The sequence below is a fragment of the Engraulis encrasicolus genome, chromosome 22 (genome assembly GCF_034702125.1).
Source record: "Engraulis encrasicolus isolate BLACKSEA-1 chromosome 22, IST_EnEncr_1.0, whole genome shotgun sequence".
Taxonomy (NCBI): Eukaryota; Metazoa; Chordata; class Actinopteri; order Clupeiformes; family Engraulidae; genus Engraulis; species Engraulis encrasicolus.
The window spans coordinates 51,030,008-51,053,030 of record NC_085878.1 but is presented as its reverse complement, the minus strand read 5'-3'; the positions used below and the strand labels follow the sequence as shown (position 1 = coordinate 51,053,030).

At 39.9% G+C, this 23,023-nt stretch overlaps 1 protein-coding gene across 3 annotated transcripts in view; it reads left to right on the top strand.

Moving 5' to 3' along the window:
• LOC134438898 (two pore channel protein 2-like) overlaps positions 1 to 23,023 on the top strand; it is a 48,470-nt gene that overhangs the window by 5,314 nt on the left and 20,133 nt on the right. For all 3 annotated transcript variants that reach the window (XM_063188617.1, XM_063188616.1, XM_063188618.1), the window contains exons 2-12: positions 10,766 to 10,833; positions 10,928 to 11,004; positions 12,260 to 12,437; positions 16,939 to 17,055; positions 17,942 to 18,048; positions 18,328 to 18,400; positions 18,806 to 18,905; positions 19,756 to 19,821; positions 20,487 to 20,551; positions 20,899 to 21,008; positions 22,259 to 22,334. In XM_063188617.1, the coding sequence (XP_063044687.1) occupies positions 10,766 to 10,833; positions 10,928 to 11,004; positions 12,260 to 12,437; positions 16,939 to 17,055; positions 17,942 to 18,048; positions 18,328 to 18,400; positions 18,806 to 18,905; positions 19,756 to 19,821; positions 20,487 to 20,551; positions 20,899 to 21,008; positions 22,259 to 22,334 (1,037 nt within the window). The remainder of the gene's footprint in view (positions 1 to 10,765; positions 10,834 to 10,927; positions 11,005 to 12,259; positions 12,438 to 16,938; positions 17,056 to 17,941; positions 18,049 to 18,327; positions 18,401 to 18,805; positions 18,906 to 19,755; positions 19,822 to 20,486; positions 20,552 to 20,898; positions 21,009 to 22,258; positions 22,335 to 23,023) is intronic.

Sequence of the window (23,023 nt, the reverse complement as noted above, 5' to 3'; positions counted from 1 at the left end):
AAATGTTAACACTTCTTATTCGTATTGTATTGGTATTGGTTGTAATTAAATAATAAATATAATTGGATTTGTATTGGTTCCTATTAAGCTGAAACTGGAAACGGGATGTTAGAATGCGTGAAAATGCAGGAAATTACATCTAAGAAATACAAAATTTTGATGGGGGACACCCCCAGACCCCTCGCCAAAATCAACTGTCCCATACTTAATTCATTTAAGGTTGCCAATGAATGAATGAAGTCAACGAAATTTTGCACAGGATTATCAGTATTGCATTGCTTTCTACATATTCAACACACTTAAAGGGACACTGTGTGAGATTTTTAGTTTTTTATTTCCAGAATTCATGCTACCCATTCACTAATGTTACCTTTTTCATGATTACTTACCACCACCATAAAATTCTAAGTATTCACTATGACTGGAAAAATTGCACTTTTCATACATGAAAAGGGGGATCTTCTCCATGGTTCGCCATTTTGAATTTCCAAAAATAGCCATGTTTAGCTGCAAAAATGACTGTACTTGGACCACACTAAAAAATATTTGTTTATTACTCAGTAAACTTTCATGTAAAGATCAAATGTGGCAATAGGAAGCCCAGTTTCAATGAACAGCATAGTTGCAGTACCTATTTTGACCATTTCCTGCACAGTGTCCCTTTAAAACGTGATAGTACTGAACACTAATCCTCTGCTTTACGTTTTTTTGTGATGATGTTACTAATGCGGCCCGCTTGAGGTCCACATGGGTTGTATGCGGCCCCCGGACCAAAATGAGTTTGACACCCCTGCTCTAAAGTGATGTTGGTTGGATTTAGTATTACAAAAGGTGTGAATCGTTATTTTTGTTATTTGTTTTATGTTTAGCCCATTGTGGCATATTTACGTATTTAAGTAGATGTGATCTCATTTGCATAGGCCTACTTAATCATCATATTTCAGACAACTTGAAATACAAAAGAAAATCTTTGTCTTAGTTTGAATAAACTACTGTGAAAGTTTCAAATTGATATCTCATAGTTTAACATTTTACCCCTTTCACCAAGTGTCTCTTGTATTGTCTCCCTATGGAAAAATAAATGGGGAAATCTCCAACTTTGACCTGGAAAAAAGTATGTTCCACTAAATATAAATCGGTCGATTTTTAACACGTCATTTGGGATTACCGGTACAAAAATCATGGACTGATTACTATTGCAATTTCTCCCATGTCAAATGAGTTCAACCATGAGCCACCATTTGGCTAGACATTAACAAAACTAGACTGCATACAGTAGGCTACAAGCATACAGAAGGCTAGCCAGGCTACGCCCTCCTATTGATGCAACACCTTCGGCATTGCTTCTACACCGCATTCCACATTATTACGCAAATTACATTTTTCGCTGTTTCCCCAAATAATCAATACAAATGACAGTCGTCATAATTTTCAAGTCATCAGCCATTAGAGTACAATTAAAGTTTTTGAATGAACCTTCCAATGATAACGGTATTTTTTAAAATAATAAAACACTTAAAATGCTCTGTTCCACATTATAACGCAAAATAGTTTTGTAGTGTTGTAATCCAAATTTCTTTCTTTTTTTCCCATTTACATCAAAACAGTTGGAATTTGGTACCTTCTAAATTACATTTCAATGTTCAATACTTGGTGATAAGCTCTTTGTCTTAGTAACTGGAATGCTGCGTTTAACATTGAAGTCAATGGCAGGGCATTGCATGGGAGTTATGGAAAATGAATGGGATGTTATGTTTGGTGAGTTAGAATGTCATCACCTCCAAAGCACCTAAACGTGGGATGGAAATCTACGGGTATATTGAAGAGTGAAGTGTGGGTCACCAGACCAAGCAAACAAAAACAGCTGAGAGCGAAGCTGTAAGGTGTAGGGCTTGAAACGCAACCCCTATGAATTGAGATACCCCTTCAACAATCATGGAATGACACAGCTGTCACTAATTCCATGCATTAGGTTGACGTTAATAGCGATTTTTTTCATGTGCCATCACACTTTAGGACAATTGAATAATTATTACCACTTTAAAACTGTCAATTGCGGCGAAAATACTTAAACTTGTGTGCTGTTGTGGATACCACGGCTTTTCAGCAATTTTTAAATGCATTCGCAATGCATTCAGAGAAATCTGTTGTAGCCATCCTTCGTGGAGTGTGGTGTCGGAAAATCTCTGTGCAGAGGGGTGGAAAGCCCTTCGCCGTACCCCAACCCCTATGTCTGAACGTGAATCGAGACACCACTACCCCTACACATGGACGTGCAAAACGGAGGGGAAGGGGAAAGGCGTAGGGCTAAGGGGTGTAATGGGATTTAGCGTTAGGGTGTAATGTAGTCAAATGTTCTATCAAGCAGCTTCCATGGCAGAGGTCTGCGCTCTCTGAGTGCTTCTAGTTTGTTATCTTCTTGGTCAGACCAACATCTCCGTACAAGATTTGAAAGCCGATGATAATCAGGCAAACAGTAGGCTATTTGGGACCATATAAACACGGAGCGTTGGGGATGTAATGGTTTTGCGTGCGCTGCCGCGTCCGCCCCAGATTTGGTGTGTGAATGCTCTAGGGTAAGTTCATGAACTGATTCGAGTTTGGAGGTCAACACTTTCAAGATGGCCGAATTCAAGATGGCAGAATTTTTGTTTGGCTCATAACTTCTGACCGGGTGGATTGATTTGTCCCAGATTTGGTGTGTGAATGCTCTAGGGTAGTTTCATGAACTGAGTCCAGTTTGGAGGTCAACACTTTCAAGATGGCCGAATTCAAGATGGCCGAATTTTTGTTTGGTCCATAACTTCTGAACGGGTCGATGGATTTGTCCCAGATTTTGTGTGTGAATGCTCTGGGATAGGTTCATGAACTGATTCGAGTTTGGAGGTCAACATTTTCAAGATGGCTGAATTCGAGATGGCTGAATTTTTGTTTGGCCGGGTTGGCCCATAACTTCTGACCAGTTGGATGGATTTGTCCCAGATTTGGTGTGTTAATGCACTAGGGTAGATTCATGAACTGATTTGAGTTTGGAGGTCAAGACTTTCAAAGTGGCAGAATTTTAATTTGGCCCATAACTTCTGACAGGGTGGATTGATTTGCCCGGTAACACCTCATTTTAACCCATTGTGTCCTGGAGACACACATACGCTGCATTCAGGTTATTGAGAATTGAGCTTTATTAAACAATATGGGTAAGTTAGAGCTGAATGAACTCATTCTAGGGCAAAACGAGGGTACTAGCTTTTAAATGCAACTTATTTCATGTTTGTATGTGCTTCTGAGGCTGAGATATATAGGATTTAATAGGCAGAGGGCACCCTTTCCCAAAAAGGGCTTAGGACAAAATGGGTTAATGGTTCACCATTTCCACATTAGGTAAAGAGTAATAACCCGTGTAACAATATTTAATATCATGTAATACTAGTGTAATACCAGTGTAACAATATGCAATACTATGTAATACTACTAACACACAAATACATGATGTAAGTACAAAATTGGTACATGGTGTTACACTGGTAATACATGGTATTAAATATTGTTACACTGGTTATTACACTGCACCTAATGTGGTAGATCCACTGTAATAGTGAACCATTAAAACAGTGTTATATTACCGTTTGCTACATTTTCACAATAGTCATTTGGTTTTAGCCTATGCACGTCATTGATCTATGTATAGATGTTAAATATATTTATTTTATATTTTGTATTCATCATATACGTTTATGAAAAGGTGGACGGGAGTGGTAGGAATGATGGGGGACTGGAAGTGTCACGTTTCGGGGATATACCTTAAGCAGTCGAAGGCGACTGCACAGGCCTAGTTTATTATGTCTAACAGGGTCATATGTGGCAGGCTCAATTTGACCATTGACCAGGGGCAGACATTGTGGCTTCAGAAAACTAAGACCTCCCACACAGAAAAAAGTGGTTAAGAACTTGTAAGATATTTATATAAAATATATATGCCATGTATGATTTACTCCTTAGCCTATGCCTTTTTGGTGTTTTCTCATGCAGAATTATTATATGAACAATATGAAGCATACAAAGAAAGTAGTTGTATCATACACATTATCTGTAAATTCCATGTACTTTACAATTTGTACTTTATTCCTACTAGTTTCACCTTACAATTCTCTATGACAAACGCAAGGGGCCACTTTCAGGATTACATTGACCAAAGCACGTTTATCTGTTTTCACCGTCATATAAAAAAATCTTTTAGAATTTTTAAAACTTGTAAAAAAACTTGTGTATGATTCTACAATATCCTTTCCATATGGGCTGCCACATATAATGTACATATTCATAAGGTGGCCATAAGTTTACATACCCCGGTAGAATATTTTGTTAGGTAGCCATTTTTTCAGAAAATATAGAGTAGAGTAGAGTAGAGTTAGAGCAGAGTATCGTTTATTGATCCCAGGGGGAAATTAAGGTGTCAAGTAGCATACACACATACATAAATAAAGACATAACCCACAAGCCCACATGCCCACAAGACATAACACACATATTTACACATAAAATAATCATATATATATAGCTCACTGTTACATACATAGCACAAGTCGCCCCCTGTGTCACTACACACACACACACACACACACACACACACGCGCACACGCACACACACACACACACACACACACACACACACACACACACACACACACACACACACACACACACACACACACACACACACACACACCAAAAATAAAGTGTACATAAAGTGTACAATAAAGTGTCACCTGTGCTGGGTGGCCAAGACAAAGTTACCACCAAAGTGTCCAGGAGTATCAGTAGTCCAGGGTTAATATGAATGATACCACAAATCTTTGTTTATCACTCATGCTTATTGTTTGAATGAAGCCCTTTATTGTAAAATAAATGTCTTTAGTATTTTGAAATAATAACAGAAACTAGCCAAATAAGCTTGATCACAAGTTTACGTACATGCCCTTGTGATAGGGGCTGATAACATTCATACAATTTCACACCAATGGATTTGAATGGCCATTACAGATAACCATCTTCACTTGTGGTCTGTTGTCTTGTGATTTGTTGGCTTGTGCATAAAAGGTCAATGAGTTGCTGGACTCCTGAGAGAACCTTGTATCCCCCAAGTCAGTGCTTCACTGACAGTTTTCATGTTCTACCTGTATGCCATGAAGAAAGCAAAGATTTGTCAAAAGGTTCTCGATCAAACAAATTAAGAATGTCAACTGGCTCTGTTGAAATTTCAATTCAGAAGTGTTATATGAGAGGTTCGGTTGAAATCAAGCCATAGATGGGTAGATGGAATACAATTTCATCCATCATTACAAGGGAATTGTTTAGGAGGTGTAGGGACAGTCGCGTGAGAATCTGAATCCTCACACGGACCGCACCAGTAATGTAGGTTCAACTACAGTTGTGCAATTGAAGTTACGTTTTAAGCTGCGTGTGGATTTACTCCTCATGCGGCTATACCAGGAATTGAAGGCAAAAATCTCGTTTGGGAATTTAATAAATTAGGAATTAATTATAATTAATAAACAAATTAATTAAAATGTAATTAAAGGACCGTCTCATAAATCAATCACAATATTCAACAATAAATTGCTAAACACAGAATTAATAATAAGTTTTGTACTGGGGTTACTCAGCAGGGCACAGTGAACAGTAAGGCCTATTCTCTGTGATCAGCTGGGGTACACAAGCACTAAAGTAGATCTTAAGGCAAAGTTCTATAGTAGGTTGGTTGGTTGTACAAAGCAACAAGGACAACAAAATTCAGTCAAATGAATAACTTTATTAACTACTAAGTAATCTAATAAAATGCATTAACTTACATTCAAAATCGGTTAAATGGAATAATAACAATAATAAGGCACAATAGTATAAAACAGGAAAGAACATAAAAGAGGGGAAAAGAAAGAAAAGGTGGGACAGGCTTTCAGCCTGTGTGTGTGGAGGTGTGTGTGTGTGTATGTGCGTGTGTGTATGTGCGTGTGTGTAGCAGAGGTCTGGTTGCTAGGCTATCACGTGTGTGTGTGGTTGACTAAGCTAGCATTAGCAACAGAAAGCAAAGACAATGGAAAGGCTACTGATAAGTAGCTGCTTAGCAAAGGCCTAGTGTCGTCTAGGCTGGGCCCAAAGGGTCCACAGACTGCCTACTGTGTGAGATGAAAAGAAAGACGTCCAGTTTTCCAAAGGGCTCGATGCGTCCGTCTGGAAGTTGCAGTCCAAAGTTTCCCTCTTCCTCTCGAGGGTTTTGGGGCTGCAAAGGAGTCTTTGTTGCGGCTTGAGATTCGTCTGTTGAATCCCAAATGCGAGAAGTTGGTCCACGGAGGCGTGCGTGGCTATTTCTCGCAGTGAGCTCGCCTTTAGCTCACAGTGTCCGGATAAAGTCTTGAGATATGTCCAGGCAAGGTCTCAGACTTGAAGTGAGGAATTCTTTGCAAAGGTATTTTAAGCTTACAGTGTGTGTAAGATGAACTAAGCAGTCTATGTTTGTATTCGGCCGGATATCAAACAATAATTTATCCAAAGTTGTCGCGCAAGTCTCTCTATACTAGTGTCCTGTCCGTCCAGCAGCCAAGACCAGAGTGAGGGGCTGGGGCAAGACAATGAGGTTATCAAAGGTGATTGATACCCAGGTGATTGTGAGTGGGGCTTTGGTCACAGCGCCTCCTAAGGGAGGAGGACTGAGGACAACATGGACAGGGACCCTGGGCCAGCCATTTGGTGATCGGAGGGGAAGTAAGATAGTGTTCATCAGGGAAGCAACTCTTCAACTAATGATTATTGATGACCTTCGTCTCAATCATCATCAGCTTGAGTCACATGATTCTCACAACTTTGTCATGAGTTTCTCTGCGTAGAGAAGTGGCAGGAACGGTACCTACAGAGGCAAAAGGCAACCAAAATATAACGTATAGGCCAGGGCTTTACACTAACTTTTTCGCTTGCCTGCCATGTTTTCCTGAGTCACTAGCCATCCAGCTATTCTACTAGCCACACATTTTAAATTGTTTTTTTTTCTTCATCATGACACTGTTCATCTAACCTCAGAAGATGAAGTGTTAAAGCATGCAGATGAGTGCATAGCCTTCTACATGGAAATAAATTAAACAAATAGAAACTGAGTAACTGATCTTTTTCTTGAACTCAAATAGAAACAATTGATGACCATTGATGAACTCAAATAGAAACAATTTACAAGGCGTAAAATGCAGAATATATGCTATTCTGATATGTCAAGCTACCCGCCAAATTGGCTAGTGGCACTGTAATTGTTACTAGCCACAGCCAAGTTTTACCAGCATTTGGCCGGTTGGCAGGTGCCAGTGTCAAGCCCTGGTATAGGCACACTGTAATGTTTTTAGCAGTTTATTTCCGGAATCCATGCTGCAGGAAAGATGGTCTGTTGGGGGTTGCCAGAAGAAAGCAATTAATACAAAAACGCCACGAGTCAATTTACATATAATAGACCAAATACGTAGCACAGTGACAAGTGTCAAAATGCCAGGGACCAAGTCATTTGGAAAATTGAGATCAACATTGAACTTTTTTTCAACCATTATTAACACTACGTTTGTAGAACAGTCAACATGGCCTGTGATGAAAGTTACACTGTCCCTTCCGTGAGACATGGTGATGGACTACTGATGTTATGAGAACATGCGTGTAACAAGTGCACGGTACTTTTGGTCCATACTCATAGAACGATGAACATATTAATTTGTGAAAAATAATGTAGGAATTTTGGCACTCATCAGCTTTGAAGTGGCACAAGGTAAGGGGACATTGCTTGGGCATCCCAACATGACAATAATGACACCCAGTGCTATTATAGAAAACAACCATTCTACCAGGAAGTATGGTCCGTTTTGCCGTCTGAGAAAATGAAGAGCCTTATCCACCACTACTACTGTCAGAAACTAGGTTATGTAAACTTTCAGGGTCATTTGGGTAGTTTGTGTTGTGATAATGATTTTGAAACACAGGCGATTGCTAGTAGCCTAAATATCTTCAGCCAGTCACTAGCAATGAGTGAAAAAAAGGTTTTGTGTAATCATTCACATTCTATGATAAATCGCTATCAAAACATGTAGTATGGGTATGCCAGGGTATGTTAACATATGACCACCATTGTAATGTCAAAAAGTTAAGCTTTTTATTAAAGATGTCCTCTCATCGTTATTTCATTAATACTGATGTGTCCCCCATTGTAATTGAATGCGTTACACGTTGGTCCTGTTTAAAAAAACGTTCTGGTTGCTTTGTTTCAAGCCGTTTTTGCAAGCTAGCAAGGTGGCTTGTGGACAAACGAGAGGGTTTTCCGGGTTTCTCGTGGATATCCGTCTCTGATTGGCTCCCTCCTCCTGCTCTGCAGAGAGATTCTAAAGATTATAGACTCCCCAGGTGGTACTGCACTACAGGGGCACCAACGGAGGCGTGCAGGCTCCATTCACGGCTTTGCTCTCGACAGCGACCCCTAGGCGAACTGCAGGCATGGGTCGATTAGAGTGGGCAGGCTGTATGTAAACTGGCTGTGTGCTCTGTGTGTATATGAGAGTAGCAACCAGCTGATAGCTAGGCTAATCTAGGTTTCAGGCCACCAGGCGTTTGCCTGGCTCTTGCCCGACCTGTAGTTCCGCACAGCTTTGTGAGCTCCACTACTAGGTCTGGGAGCATGTAGCAGGATTCCATTTCTACAGTCAAAAAATAATCGCAGCATTTATTGCTTCAATATCAACAAATTCTTTCAAAACCATTTTCTGTTGATCTCTAAAGCGTCAATATGGTCTATAATATGACCTGTGACTCCTCAATGTGAGCTGCCAGTGATATTGAAGTGATAAATGCTCGGCATTATTTTTTGAGTCCAGAAATTGAATCCTGCCACATGCTCCCAGACCGATGTGTGTGTTTGGAGTGCCACCAGGGGCTCCAGAGCACACACACGGAGGTCTGGTAGGAACCAGGCTAACCAGGCGTTGCTTGTTTTGAAAACAAGCAGAAAAAAATGACTCGACATGTTTTCAGAAAAATGGGTCGACATAAACCCATGTGGGCAACGCCTTCTTTCGATGTGACGCAACACAGACAGGCTTTTGTGATTCACTCTTGGCTCTGCATTGTAGTCAACTGGGAACACAGTCAGGCGAGGTGAGGCACCACTATGAAGCCTTGCATGTGAGTTTAACTTGGGGTGACCGTCCGATTTTCAAAAGGAGCGAGTGAAACTGTTTTTTATTGGAAGTTGGCCTTTAAAAAATAAATAACTTACATTTCATACATTCAATATTACAGCTCTTTTTCACTGCATGAAATATTCCACACTTTACTCAACAATCACAAACTAATCATCTTACTTTAGTAAGAAAAAAGAAAAACAGAATAAAGAAATTGACATGCAGTGTGCAATCCCCAATGTCCTCATTTCAATATAATAATGGCGACCTAGACAGCAAAACAAAACACGCATACAGTGGTCACAAACCCTTTTGAAAGCACATCATCATTTTACTATAAGGTGGAACATAGAAAATAAAAATAAATTGACACATCCTATTTTGATTGGTCTCAGCGTACCATAAAGCACTTGCCTTACACTAATAGTGAATCAAATACAGCTTTTGCTGCATTTGTTTGGCTAAAGTGTCAACATGCGAATCAATGCAGAGGGTGTCTCAAATGGTGCACTTGTGCACTTCAGGCAGATGGTGCATGCACACTGCAAGCGCTGGACTTAAGCGAAACGTGTCCGAATGTAACCATGCTCAGTCCGAAATAGTTAGAATACATGAAAACAGATTACTCCTTGCACACCAAAAAGCTGTGAGCTTGCGAGCGGGAGCCCTGACAAGCAGGGACGGGAGCAGCTCGAGCGCGAGAGGCTCTTGGGCTGTTTAGGCGGCCTTTTCACACTGCACAGTCTGCGTGCACATTCTACCTGCGGGAAATCAGTCCCAGCATTGTACTCATGTTCTAAGCGCATATGGCCATGGAAATGCATGCAAAATGTGATTGTCCTAGCTTTTGAACTTCAAATGTAATGGCAGCTTACATGGATGCCGATATGTGAGGCAGATTCAGTGGGGGGTTTTGTATTTGCAGACCAAAATGTATGAAATTGACCGATTATTCAACACAATTAACAACTCTTGGCACAGTAGTGATAGAACCGTGTCTCTGCTGCATCTCCTGTGTTATACTAATAGCCTATGATGGCCCAGGTCCTAGGGGGCTGGGGGCGCGTCGAGCTGTAGGTGCAAGGGCCCGTCATTGCCACATTTTTGCATTGCCACATTTTTTGTTTTTCTTCATGTTCACACACATTTGGTGCATTTAGAAGTGGTTACCTTGTATCAATTCAAACTGAATTTTGCAACATCAAGTAGGATTAACCTTTTAACTTTTCTTTTAACTTTTCCTACATTTACACAATTTAAAAACTTTCGTTTAGTTTACTGTTCATAACAAATTAAATGAAATTTAAATTAAATTCAACTGTAACTAGTGTTGAAAAAATCATTGAACTTATTGATTAAAAGAAGCACTTTGAATGTATTTACATTTTTTGTTTGTATGTGTATTTTGACATTTTTTTTGGTGTAATAAACAACCTGCTGTGGAAGAAAATGGTTTAACTGTACCAGAAATGTACGGAACCGTGAGCCCAAAACCGAGGTACGTACCAAACCATGATTTTTGTTATTAGTTTACAGCCCTAGTTAACACATTTTTCACTTCTAATTGGAAGGTGATGCTGGTGAGGAGGATGAAGTTTCCATTCAACAAGCTGTTGTATTCCTTGAAGATGCCATAGAGGTAAAAGAAATGACAAAAAATGTACCCTATAAAGGGATTCACTTGCTCAAATGCTCAAATGAATGTTTAACTGTCTTTTGTTTCTGTGTTACAGTATCGGTCAATTAACCATCGTGTGGATGTTCAGTCGCTTAAACTGTACAGATGGTACTACTCAAAGCTTTGGCAATGGTAGGTTATTTTTCCCTTCGTGCGAGTATTCTAAAGGGCCTCCGCACGCCGGTTCTCACAGCACTGTGGAGCACTATTGGTTCTGACAATTTCGGTTTCCCCCGCACACTGGCGCAGACATGCTATGAAGAAAAAGTTGCCAATTGCATCACAGCAGAACATGAACAATCAATGGATAGCTCGGACAAATTACAGCTCAGCCATAATCGACAGCCAACATTCGGGGACATTGGCGTAGAATAGTGTGCCTAAATCACGCCTTTCTACTTCCGATCCATACTCACAAAATTTTTGAATGGTAGTGAATCGAGTGAGTCAAGCATGTGCTCTGGATTTCACATATTATGGCAGTGAATTTGAAAGATTTTGACTGGCTTCAGAAAAACACTAATTTTGGCAGGCAATAAATGCTATTTTCGTTTTTTTTTTGCGAGATGAGGTAATAAACTACAACATGCGCCTCAGGTATTTGACGTGAGCCGAGGCTGAAGGCGCACAGCCAGCCCTACCACCGCACCGCGGCTTAATTGTTACTGTACGTCAGACATGCAACTTCTCTTGTGTAGTCCAAATAATTGTGTGTTTATGCATGCACACAACTCACAAATCGCTTGATAAGTGAAGTCAACAATCACACTGTTGATTTTTATTAATTCTGAGTTACAGCGTATGTGTGATCTTAGGGGGTAAAGTGAGGTAGATCGGAAAATGGGTTCAGTTCATTAGAGCCCATGAGGAAGGGACGGAGACGTGGGTACCCCATGAGCTTTGTGAAGCCATCACGTGGAACGCAGCAAAGCCATGGGTCCATCTCATTATCTAACCTCCCGTCGTCGCCTTGTGATTCGGTGACGCCCACAGCTTCTTGAACACAAACACAGAACACAAAGTCGGGCGCAGTCAGCCCAAGTACAACAACTTTTGGGGGACTTGTCCCATTTCAACATCCTGATTGCAAATTAGAAAATTACCTTTTGATTTTGTATTATGCAAGATAATGAACAGTCTAAATCCTATCGTCAATGATGTACAAGGCAAAGACAACTGTGTTTTAGTCTTATCCAGCTTTCCCGGCATTTTTGAAAATTACATCATTAAATGTTTTTGACAGAATTACTTTCGAGCTGTACAAGCCAAATTATTTTATTGTATGCCTAGCAACCAATCAGAAAGCAGCAGGAAGTTCCACAGTGTCATATATGGAATATTATGGAAACTGTATAGTCATTTTCTAACTTTCCTCTGTGTGATGTAGGGGTCTAGGTGCTACCATAGCTGTAATTTTGAGCCTGGCTTTCTTGGAGAAACCCTCGTCGTTGTCCCGTTCATCAGATCCAAGGGTCAAAGCCTTACCTTGGGAGCCCCCGTGCGGTGTAACGGAGAGCATAGAGATGTTGTGCCTTTGCGTCTTCATTTTGGATTTTTCTGTTAAGGTAAGGGAAACAGGTGAACTTTAACTTTTGTGGGGAGGAGATGTAAAGACTCCAGGGATGGCCATTATTGCTACCCCACGCAGAATTTCATTTGGGGGTCGCCTGTCAACCCCTCATCTGATTGCCTGTGTGTGGGGCTTGGTAAACTTGGTAACCCATCAGAATCCATCCTAATGTATCTGAATGCATGCTATGGCTGTGCAATACACTACAGGCCAAAAGTATGGACTCACCTTCTCATTTAATTAATTCTCTTTATTTTTGTGGCTTTTTAAAGAACATAATACATTTTTAGAGAGGGCATTATTTCTGTGCATGAAAGAACTTGACTTAACAAAATGCTTAACAAAAAAATGAAAATATATAAAAAATAAAAACAATTATTTAAAAAATATCAAAAAATGCCAAACAGTGACGTCAGCACAGCAAAAGTGAGGGCCCCACATATTTCAACAAGCTTATTTTTCGGTCTATTTTCAAGTAAAAATACCCAGTCATTCGAGTCCATTTTAATTTATACAGGCAATACAAGACAGATTTTCTTGATCTGATAATAGGTCACTTGGTCAGCATAGCTGGTTATCTAGGTGAAACAGTGATACAAAAAGTAAAAGTGAAAAACCCTGCCACAGATTCCCTCCAACACAGGTTTGACCTCTCCAAGTAACTGGCTGTGACTCAATATCATATCAAGAAAATGTCTGTAAAATGCTTGTATTGGCAAGTGTTTAAAACTAGGTTTTAGGTCTCAAAATTCCAGTTCTACAATTCTAGTGAGTTATTGGAGGACTTTAATGTTCAATTAGGATTGACATGACTGACTGGGCATTTTTATTTGAAAATAGACAAAAATAAGCTTATTGAAATGTGTGGGGCGATCAGTTGTGCCATGTTGATGTCAGGTGGATAGACAGCTGACATTGCTGTTGGACAACAGTTAGAATTGTATTTTTTTGGTAAGTACGTTATTCTCCATGTGTTCATGCACAGTTTTGATGACCTGCATGAAAGTACACAATGCAAATCCACGAAAATAAAGAGAATGCATAAATGAGAAGGTGAGCAGCCCTAACGTATGCCCAGGCATTTGAAGTCTGCTTTGGACCTTGCTTCCTGATTTTGTGTAGCCTACAGGCAAGATATTTTAGGAACAACAACCTGAAACAAAATTGAATTCCTACTTCAAGATTAACGTTGGCGACATCTACAGTGGGAGGAATACAGTGGTGCTCATATGTTTACATACCCCAGCAGAATATACGCTTTCACTGCGATTTCTCACAAAATATGAAGGATTACACAAAACCTTTTTTTTCACTCATTGCTAGTGACTGGCTTACGGCATTTATTAGCAATTTTCTGTGTTTACTCTTTCAAAAGCATGATCACAACCCAAACTACCCAAATGACCCTGTTCAAAAGTTTACATACCCTAGTTTCTGATGCTGAATATGGCCCTGTTTCAAGGACCGCTCTAAATTGTTTGTGGTGTTTGTGGATATAAGGGCCGTACACACACGTCGCTGCTAGTTACTCGCTCAGCGGATGAAGTCAATAGAATGTCTACGTGTTCCACCGAGTCTCGCTGGCGAGTAGGCGAGGAGAGTACAAGCGATGCGATGTGGGCGGGTTCCGAGATAAACTTATTTTATCTTCGAGCGACGCGAGTTAAGCGAGTAACCAATTGGAATGCAGAATACAGATTATTGACAGGTGACGTTGCCCCTGTGGTGTTCTGACCACCCAACTTCTGCACGCCATCACACTTTGGGTAAAAGTGTTGAGGAAAATACATACAGTGTACACCATCAAAGGCTTATATGCATGGTTGTGCACAGCACACGATCAACGTTATACAGCGTAGGCCTACATTTTGTTTCGTACGGACGTTATTGGCGCGGACAGCGGGAACCATGACAACCAGTAAACAAAATCACCCAGCGCGAGTGGCAAGTAGGTGAGTGAGCAAGTAGCGAGTAAATAGCAGCGACGTGTGTGTACGGCCCTTAAGCGGCGTACACACACAAAGCTAGCATTTCGCTTGCTCGCCTACTCGCCACTCTTTCATGGAACGTTCGCTGAAGGTTCCCGCGGCTTTAACTGCCAATGGACAGCCGAGAAGTACCGAACTCTGCATTCCAATTGGTTACTCGCTTACTCGCCTCGCTCGAAGATAAAATATTTTCAACTCGGAATCCGCCCACATCGCATCGCTTGTACAGTACTCGCCTACTCTCCTGCGAGTCTCGCTGGGACACATTGACATTCTATTGAGTTCATTCGCTGGGCGAGTAACTAGCAGCGACGTGTGTGTACGGCCCTGTAAAGCGGCGTACACACTCAAAGCTAGCTTTTCGCTTGTTCGCCTACTCGCCACTCTTTCATGGAACGTTCGCTGAAAGTTCCCGCGGCTTTAACTGCCAATGAACAGGCGAGAAGTACCGAACTCTGCGTTCCAATTGGTTACTCGCTTACTCGCCTCGCTCGAAGATAAAATATTTTCAACTCGGGATCCGCCCACATCGCATCGCTTGTACAGTACTCGCCTACTCGCCTGCGAGTCTCGCTGGAACACATCGACATTCTATTGACTTAATTCGCTGAGCGAGTAACTAGTAGCGACGTGTGTGTACGGCCCTTAAGGCTCTTAATTGTCTCATAAGACAAAACAGCACATTCTTCCTGGCAGAATGGTTGTTTCCTATAATATCTTTGGGTGTCTTGCTGGAACCTCACATTTGAGGTTTCCCCTGAGTGGCTCAGGAGAGTGAGATGGTCGCTCAAAAACCTTCATTTTATTCTTTCTGAAGCTAATGATAGGTTGATTTGGCTTTCTGTGTCGAAATATTGTCATGTTGGCACTGTTGAAATTTCAATTCAGAAATGCAATATGAGGGGGTTTGGTTGGAATCAAGCCATTGGGCAAGGGAATCATTGCATTGCAATGATCATTGCAAGGGAAATTGTTCAGGAGGCATAGGACAACCAAAAAATAACTTCAGGTGAAATATAGGACAACATGAAAAAATGTTTTAAACTGTACAGCAAAGAGGCACTTGAGGAAAGATGGGCTGTTGGGGGTTGCCAGGAGAAAGCCATTACTACAAAAATGCAAACATGTTATTTTGCACATGATACACCAAATAGCATAGTGAGAAGCATCAGAATGCCTGTGACAAAGTCATTTGGAAAAATGAGATCAATATGGAGCTTTTTCAGCCACTATTAACAGTACCATTTGGAGAACAGTCAACGGAGCCTATGATGAAAGTTACACCATCCCTTCTGTGAAACATGGTCATGGACCACTGATGTCATGGGGACATTTGAGTTACAAATGCACTATACTTTTGGTCCATACTCGCAGAATGATGAATACATTGCCCTGTGAAAAATACTGGAGGAAACTTGACACACATCAGCCTTGAAACTGCACATGGTCCATTGTTTGGACATGCCAACATGACAATATTTCAACACAGAAAGCCAAATCAACCCGTCATTAGCTTCAGAAAGAATAAAATGTGTGACAAAGTTTTTGAGCGACCTTCTCACTCTCCTGATCTCAACATCATTGAGCCATTCAGGGGGAACCTCAAATGTGAGGTTCCAGCAAGACACCCACAAATATTATAGGAAACAACCATTTTGCCAGGAAGAATGTGCTGTTTTGTCATCTGAGAACATTAAGAGCTTTATCCACAACTACCACAAACAATTTAGAGCGGTCCCTGATGTTAAACAGGGCCATATTCAGCATCAGAAACTAGGGTATGTAAACTTTTGAACAGGGTCATTTGGGTAGTTTGGGTTGTGATCATGCTTTTGAAAGAGCAAACACAGAAGATTGCTAATAAATATCTTAAACCAGTCACTAGCAATGAGTGAAAAAAAGGTTTTGTGTAATCCTTCATATTTTGTGAGAAATTGCCAAGAAAGCATACAGTATATTCTGCTGGGGTATGTAAACATATGAGCACCACTGTATGTTTGTACACCCTTGAGAATTTCTTAAATTTTATTTTAAATTGTTTATTAAATATGGTCTGATCTTCACCAGAATCACATGAATGAACACAGTGTCTGCATTAACTAATACCTCTCACTGTCCTGTGAATGTGCATATGGGCAATACAAATATGATGACATGCAGTTGTTTGGATGGTATTAGAGTTTCAATTGGATTTAAGAAAAAAAATGTCAGTGACAAGGCTACAACCTGTAAAGCTGATCTGGCACTGCAATCAATCTGTAGCAAAACAGGCAGTCGTGTGCAAGCGGTGAGGGTGACAGACTTGTAGCCCAAAGGTTGACAGTTTGACTCCCTACCCGCTAGGTTGGTGAGGGGCGTAATTAACCAGTGAGTTCCCCCATAGGCCTGTCTCTTATGTGTACATACTATTAAGCAATATTAACATAATGAGTGTTAATAACATACAGAAAAAATACAGAAATGTATTGTATGAATGAGTTCCAATGTTTCAACTTTTCATTTTTACAGAGTTATCTGATTGGTTGGCATGAATTTTGGAAGACTAAGTGGTTGATTGGCTACATTTTCGTCATTGTGACCTCCATTATCGATTGGACATTGTCACTAAGCATGCTGTGTAATGAGGTAACAGATTTTTTTTTCTTGTTAGGTTTTTACTTTTAATCTGAACCTTTGCAACAGAATGTGTATATATATTTGAAACAAAAGCTCAGTTTCAGAAAGTGGTGGTGGTGTGTGTTGGAGGATTCTCATTCAGCCAGGATAATTTGTAAATAAGTGGTTAGTGGACACAATCCTCCTTATGTGATGATACCCTTCCTTTTACTGTGAGGCCCCCTAAATCACCAGTGGCTGAATGATGGTCCTTCCCTTGAAATCCAGAAACCAGCTCCTTGGAGGTGTTTAGGAACTGTTTCAATAGAGCAATATCATCCTAAAAGAGCATTTAGAAAACCAGCAAAGGAGTGTGCAGAGAGAAAGGGTTTCACCCTTAGAAAACAAAAAAATAACATTTGGCCATAAAAGATATCTTGTGTCTTAAGTCTCATCTGCTGGTTAAAATTAAGACTGGGTGAAATGTTGTTGGCTGTGATTTTTGCATATGCTGGAACCAGCTTTCTGTTGAAATTGGAACTGCCTCAACATAAACAGTGGCTTGTTTTGAAAAAAAAAAAGCAGCCCTATACCTTTTTACCTAAAACAGCCAAAATACTTGTTTGTGGTCTATACTGTTAGCAGAATTATTAGGCAGCCCTCCACAGCCGTCAAGGGGTACTTTTTCAAGTCCAAGATATTGCATTGAATTGTATCCAATATGGCTGTAGGTGGGAATTACAACTACACTAATAGGCATCCCAATTTAGAACTCATCTTTCCCTAATCAATACTGTTTAAGTATGGCCTGCAGTGAAATTCCAGTTGTTTTTTCCTGTATACAAAGTCTAGAAAAGGTACCTATTTAAACGTAATACATCATTACATGTATACTATGTGCTGCTGTCAACCACAGACTTTTCGAGTTCGGAGAGTTATCCGGCCATTCTTCCTTCTTCAAAACTCTTCCCTGATGAAAAAAACATTAAAGTGCCTGAAGAGAACAGTCCCAGAGATGGCGAGGTAATGGCAAGCACCAAGGTTACACTTTTTATTTTACTGTCCCTGTGACATGGCATTGTGTTGTTGTGGGTCAATGCCATTTTAGTCAGCTAAGTATAATGTAATATAATGTAGAGTAGCACACGTCAGGGTGTTGCAACCACAAATATATGCCAATATTCTATGGATTAATTTATTTTTGTTTTGTTTTTACCCACCTTATCTTATTGGCATTATTTATTCATTTGTACAATTTTGCATTAACCCGCCTCAGATGTCATGCATTTTTTATTTTTACAGTGTGATCCTGCTGCTGGCTCTGCACCTGTGTCTTTTTACAATGTTTGGAATGCTGCTCTTTGCTAAAACAGAGGTACGTTAATTTAAAAGTCTGTGTTCATGGTAAGGATGCACCGATGTGAACATTTTGGCAAATATGGATATCTGATATCCATATTGCTCTTATGGCTGATAACCTACCGATATTTAAAAAAAATTGAGACAATAACATACCGACTAGAAATCATGCAAACTGAATGCTTTCTACTTGCTCTGTTATTTGGCTAATTTGCATTTTGTCCATGGGCATATCCATATCATATTTGTGAACTGTGCAATGTTTGGATTATGATAAAGAACAATTTATTAAGTTAACAACAACTTTTCACATTTCTTCATACTGAAGTGTTTTCTTTTGGTGGCACCCCCATGGAAGTCCAATGACACAGAAAGGAAATGACCTTTAACGTCTGTATTTTTTCTGTCTTTTTTAAAACAGAATCCTAAGTACAATGGAGAATGGGAAAACTACTTCACTGACTTACCAAAGTCTCTCTCTTCATTGTTGGTGCTTCTCACTACAGCAAATAACCCTGATGGTACTGTCAACTTGCCTGTGTTGTTTACATAAACTTAGCCACTTACCCATACTCTGCATTCCAAATTATAATTATGCAAACACATTTTTCACAGATTTTCAAAAATGTTGCATGACAATTTGTCATTTTCAAGTCATCAACTGCAAGGGTTACGAATCAAATGTTTCTGAAGGAACCTTCTAAGATTAAAAAAAAATAGAATTATTCATATGACGCCAGGTGAACGCCCCTTTTAGCAGACCTTAGGTTAGGAGACCTTTAGGAGAATAAATTAATAAATTTATTGAGAATAAATGGAGTTCCCTTAGCGCTGTAGATGGCGTTAGCGCACATTTTGTGTACGCTGCCACCAAACGCCACAGAAAGAGAAGGAGGAGGGTGCGCCCAGAATCAAGCTGAATTAAGAATGTTTTAGAGGTATATTTCATTGTAGCATTGTTTATATGAGACTGCAGGCTAAATTGCTATTACCAGACGCAACTATGCAAAGCATTGTTGAACAATTTTTAGATGTCCATAGCAGTAGAATGAAGCACGTGCTACTTAACTGGTGGAGAAGAGTGTTATTAGAGATTGTAATCCAGAAAAGTCACTTAACTTTGAAGATGACCTATTGAGCATTTGAGATCAGAGAGAGATGGAGAGAAAGTTTGATTTTGTTCCACCTATGGTACAGACTGAATGTCAGGGTAAATGGTGGTCATGGCTCCGAGTCGCTGTGGCGGGCGACCCATATTATCATTTCTATACATTGGCAATCCTATACGTATAAACTGCATTGCTTATTTATTTGTCCTTCTCTCAGCTATGTTGTGTTCTGTACTAAGCTTTGTGATTGTCTTTTTTACAGTAATGATTCCAGCATACTCTTTACACCGAGGATATTCAATCTTCTTCATTCTTTTCAGTGTATTTGGTTAGTATACTTGTTACATACCAAGCCATACTTTCCTCAGACAAAGATTCATTTGACCAGAAGCGATGTATTTCTGAACATTTTGTTTGTGTGCCTGTGAATGTAAGAAAGAAATGTAAGAAATACCGTAAGACCATGGTCATTAAAGTACTGTTCCATTCCTTCAAAGACATGTTTACAAAGATTGTCTAAAGAAAAATAAATGAAAAAGATTTTGCCACATTAACATATCCTGAGAAATTCTGTCAAGAAGTGTGGGACATTTTAGCATCATTCTGCAGTTTAATAAAACACAACTTTTTTGGTTTAACAATGTCATACTTTTTTAACAGTATAAGCCCTGCAGGTTACCTTAGGCCTATGACGTAAACTAGATCTCCTGAACAAACAGTGCTTCTCAAGTTTACATACCCTGATAGAATGTTGTGATATGGTATATGCTTGATGGGTGAGTACCATAAATGGCCATGTTTTATAAGAAAATTAGGGTCCAAATGGTAAAAAAGGAACTCTTGCTATTATCTAAGATTATGTGCAAACTACTTAATATTGCAGGCTATGTGCGGTAGCATCCCTCACAATGCTTTTTGGAAACATGGCTTTGAACTTGGCGTTGAGACCGGATGGAGAATAACAGTTCTGATGTATGTGTTTTATCTTGCCAGGTACATATTTTCTGATGAACCTTATAACTGCAATCATATATAACCAGTTTAGAGGGTACCTATTGGTGAGTACTTGCACAGTTCTTTATTGTCTTTTCCTGCATGCATTATTATTTTATTTGTAACTATTACAGAAATGCACTATTACAGAAATTTTAGCATATGTCTGGATCTTCAGTTTCCTTACCAGTTGAACACAAAGTGTCAGAGTAGCTAGCAACCACACTTTCGAGAAACGCACCATTCACTTGTCCACAGCTGAGAGACAATGCAATGTAATGCAATTTGACCTTTGTAGCTTTAAATACCAGGGAATAAAAGACATTCTGAACTGCTTCTTGAACTCTGAACTGAATTCTGACATTCTGAACCCCCTGCTTTGTTGTTGTAACGTTTTTGAGTTCTCCCACAGATGTCTATACAAACATCCATATACAGGAGGCGCTTGGGCATACATGCAGCTTTTGCAGTCCTCAGCTGCCAAGGCCAACACAGCAAGAGCCCAACAGGGACTGAAGAGAAGTAAGCACTTGTGTTTTTTCTGTTTTTTGTTGTTGTTTTTCTCTTTATTTGAAACCGATTCAGAGACCGTTCAGTCTTGAGCATTTTGTTGGTACTTCAACCCCTGGAGTTACCCACTGAAGTCGCTCAGATAGCGTTGCTCATACAAGATGTCACATCAATGTGTGATGTGCCCTTATACTCGTGATTTGTTTTCTTGGTCAGATCTTGTCACAGATCTTTTTACTTGTTAAAAGAATATTTGTACTGGTAACAGGTTAAAAACAAATCTGACGAAGAAACATGTACTTGCCCCACTGGTAAATGTCTAATAACAAGTCTAAATTGTCTAAAAGTTCTAGTTCAAAAGTAGTAGTTATTTGGTGATTTTTCAAAAAACTTTAATTAAAATTGACTAAATGCTTTTTACTAGAAAAATAAGCTTGCTAAGATTTCATTTTTTGAAGTGGTGCAGAATTGAGTATATTTCATAACTCATATGCTAAAAAATCAACTGTTCACTGGAGAATGTTGGATCATGGAGGAGTGCTGCTTCACTTGTGTCTCTTTAGCAGGTGCTCTTTGGCTCAAGGAAATTAAGTTTCTTAAAAGTATGGTCAGACTTAACTCCAGTTGTGGCTGTTGATAAGGTCTGCCAAAGATTCCAAGGCACACTGCTGGTGAAGTTAAAAAGCCTTTAATTAAACGGGCTGACGCGTTGCGACTACTGTCTTCTTCAGAGCCTAAACACTGACTAATTCCCAAGTCCCTATAACAGGGAGAAGGCTCAGGTAATCAAGTAGGACTAAGTGGCAGGTGCATAGACTCCACCTATCAGTCAGTTAGTGGTGCACCATGACACACATAAAAACATCACACACAAGTTAAAAACAATTATACTTCTTATGAGGACTAAAGAAATCACTTCATAAGGGCTACAAAGAACAGTTCATCTCAAAGTATTCAGTTAAGCATAGAAGAGAAATTAAGCTTTACTTTTAGGTCAAACTATGTCTCCCTCTTGTGGTCATTTTGTAAATATTTCTTAATCAAGCATGTAAAAGTAAACATTAAATCACCTACTACTATAGGGGGCCTATATTAATTGCTCTGAAGAAGACGTACAATCTTATAATTACATCTTTGGCAGACCTTATCAACAGCCACAACTGGAGTTAAGTCTGACCATACTTTTAAGAAACAACATTTCATACCTTTTTAATTACTATTTTTTGTTTACTTTATATACTATGATGCTGGCTGTTTTTCAGTGTCCAGCGGGAAACGCTATTAAAGGTGCTAGAGAAGATGCAGATGAAGTCTTACTACAAAGAGACCATCATAAAGGTGATCTCTCTCTCTCTCTCTCTCTCTCTCTCTCTCTCTCTCTCTCTCTCTCTCTCTCTCTCTCTCTCTCTCTCTCTCTCTCTCTCTCTCTCTCTCTCTCTCAGATGTCCTAATAGTTTGGCCTGGTGTAAAGGTATATAAAATAAGGCACCTAGCCATGCAGACTTTCTTTTTTAGAAACATTTGTGATAGAATGGGCCGCTCAAAAGCTCAGTGACTTCCTGCTGGAACTGTCATAGGATGCACTCTCTGCAACAAAATCCAGTCATGAAATTTCCTTGTTCTTAAATATTCCATAATTAACAGTCAGCTTTATCATAAGAAAATGCAATGGTTTGGGAACAACAGCACCTCAGCCACGAAGTGGTAGGCCACATAAACTGACAGAGAGGGGTCAGTGGATACTGAGGTGGAGAGTACAAAGAGGTCATCGTCAACTCTCCAAACTTCATGTGACCTCCAAAATATCCCAAGTACATTGTGGAGAGTACTTCATAGAATGGGATTTGCATTGCTGAGCAGCTGTGTCCAAGCCATGCGTCACCAAGTGCAATGCAAAGTGTTGAATGCAGTGGTGTAGGCCTGAAGCATGCTACTGGACTCTAGAGCAGTGAAGATACATTCCCTGGAGTGATGAACCCTTTTCCATCTGTCAATCTAATGGACAAGTCTGGGTTTGGAGGTTGGCA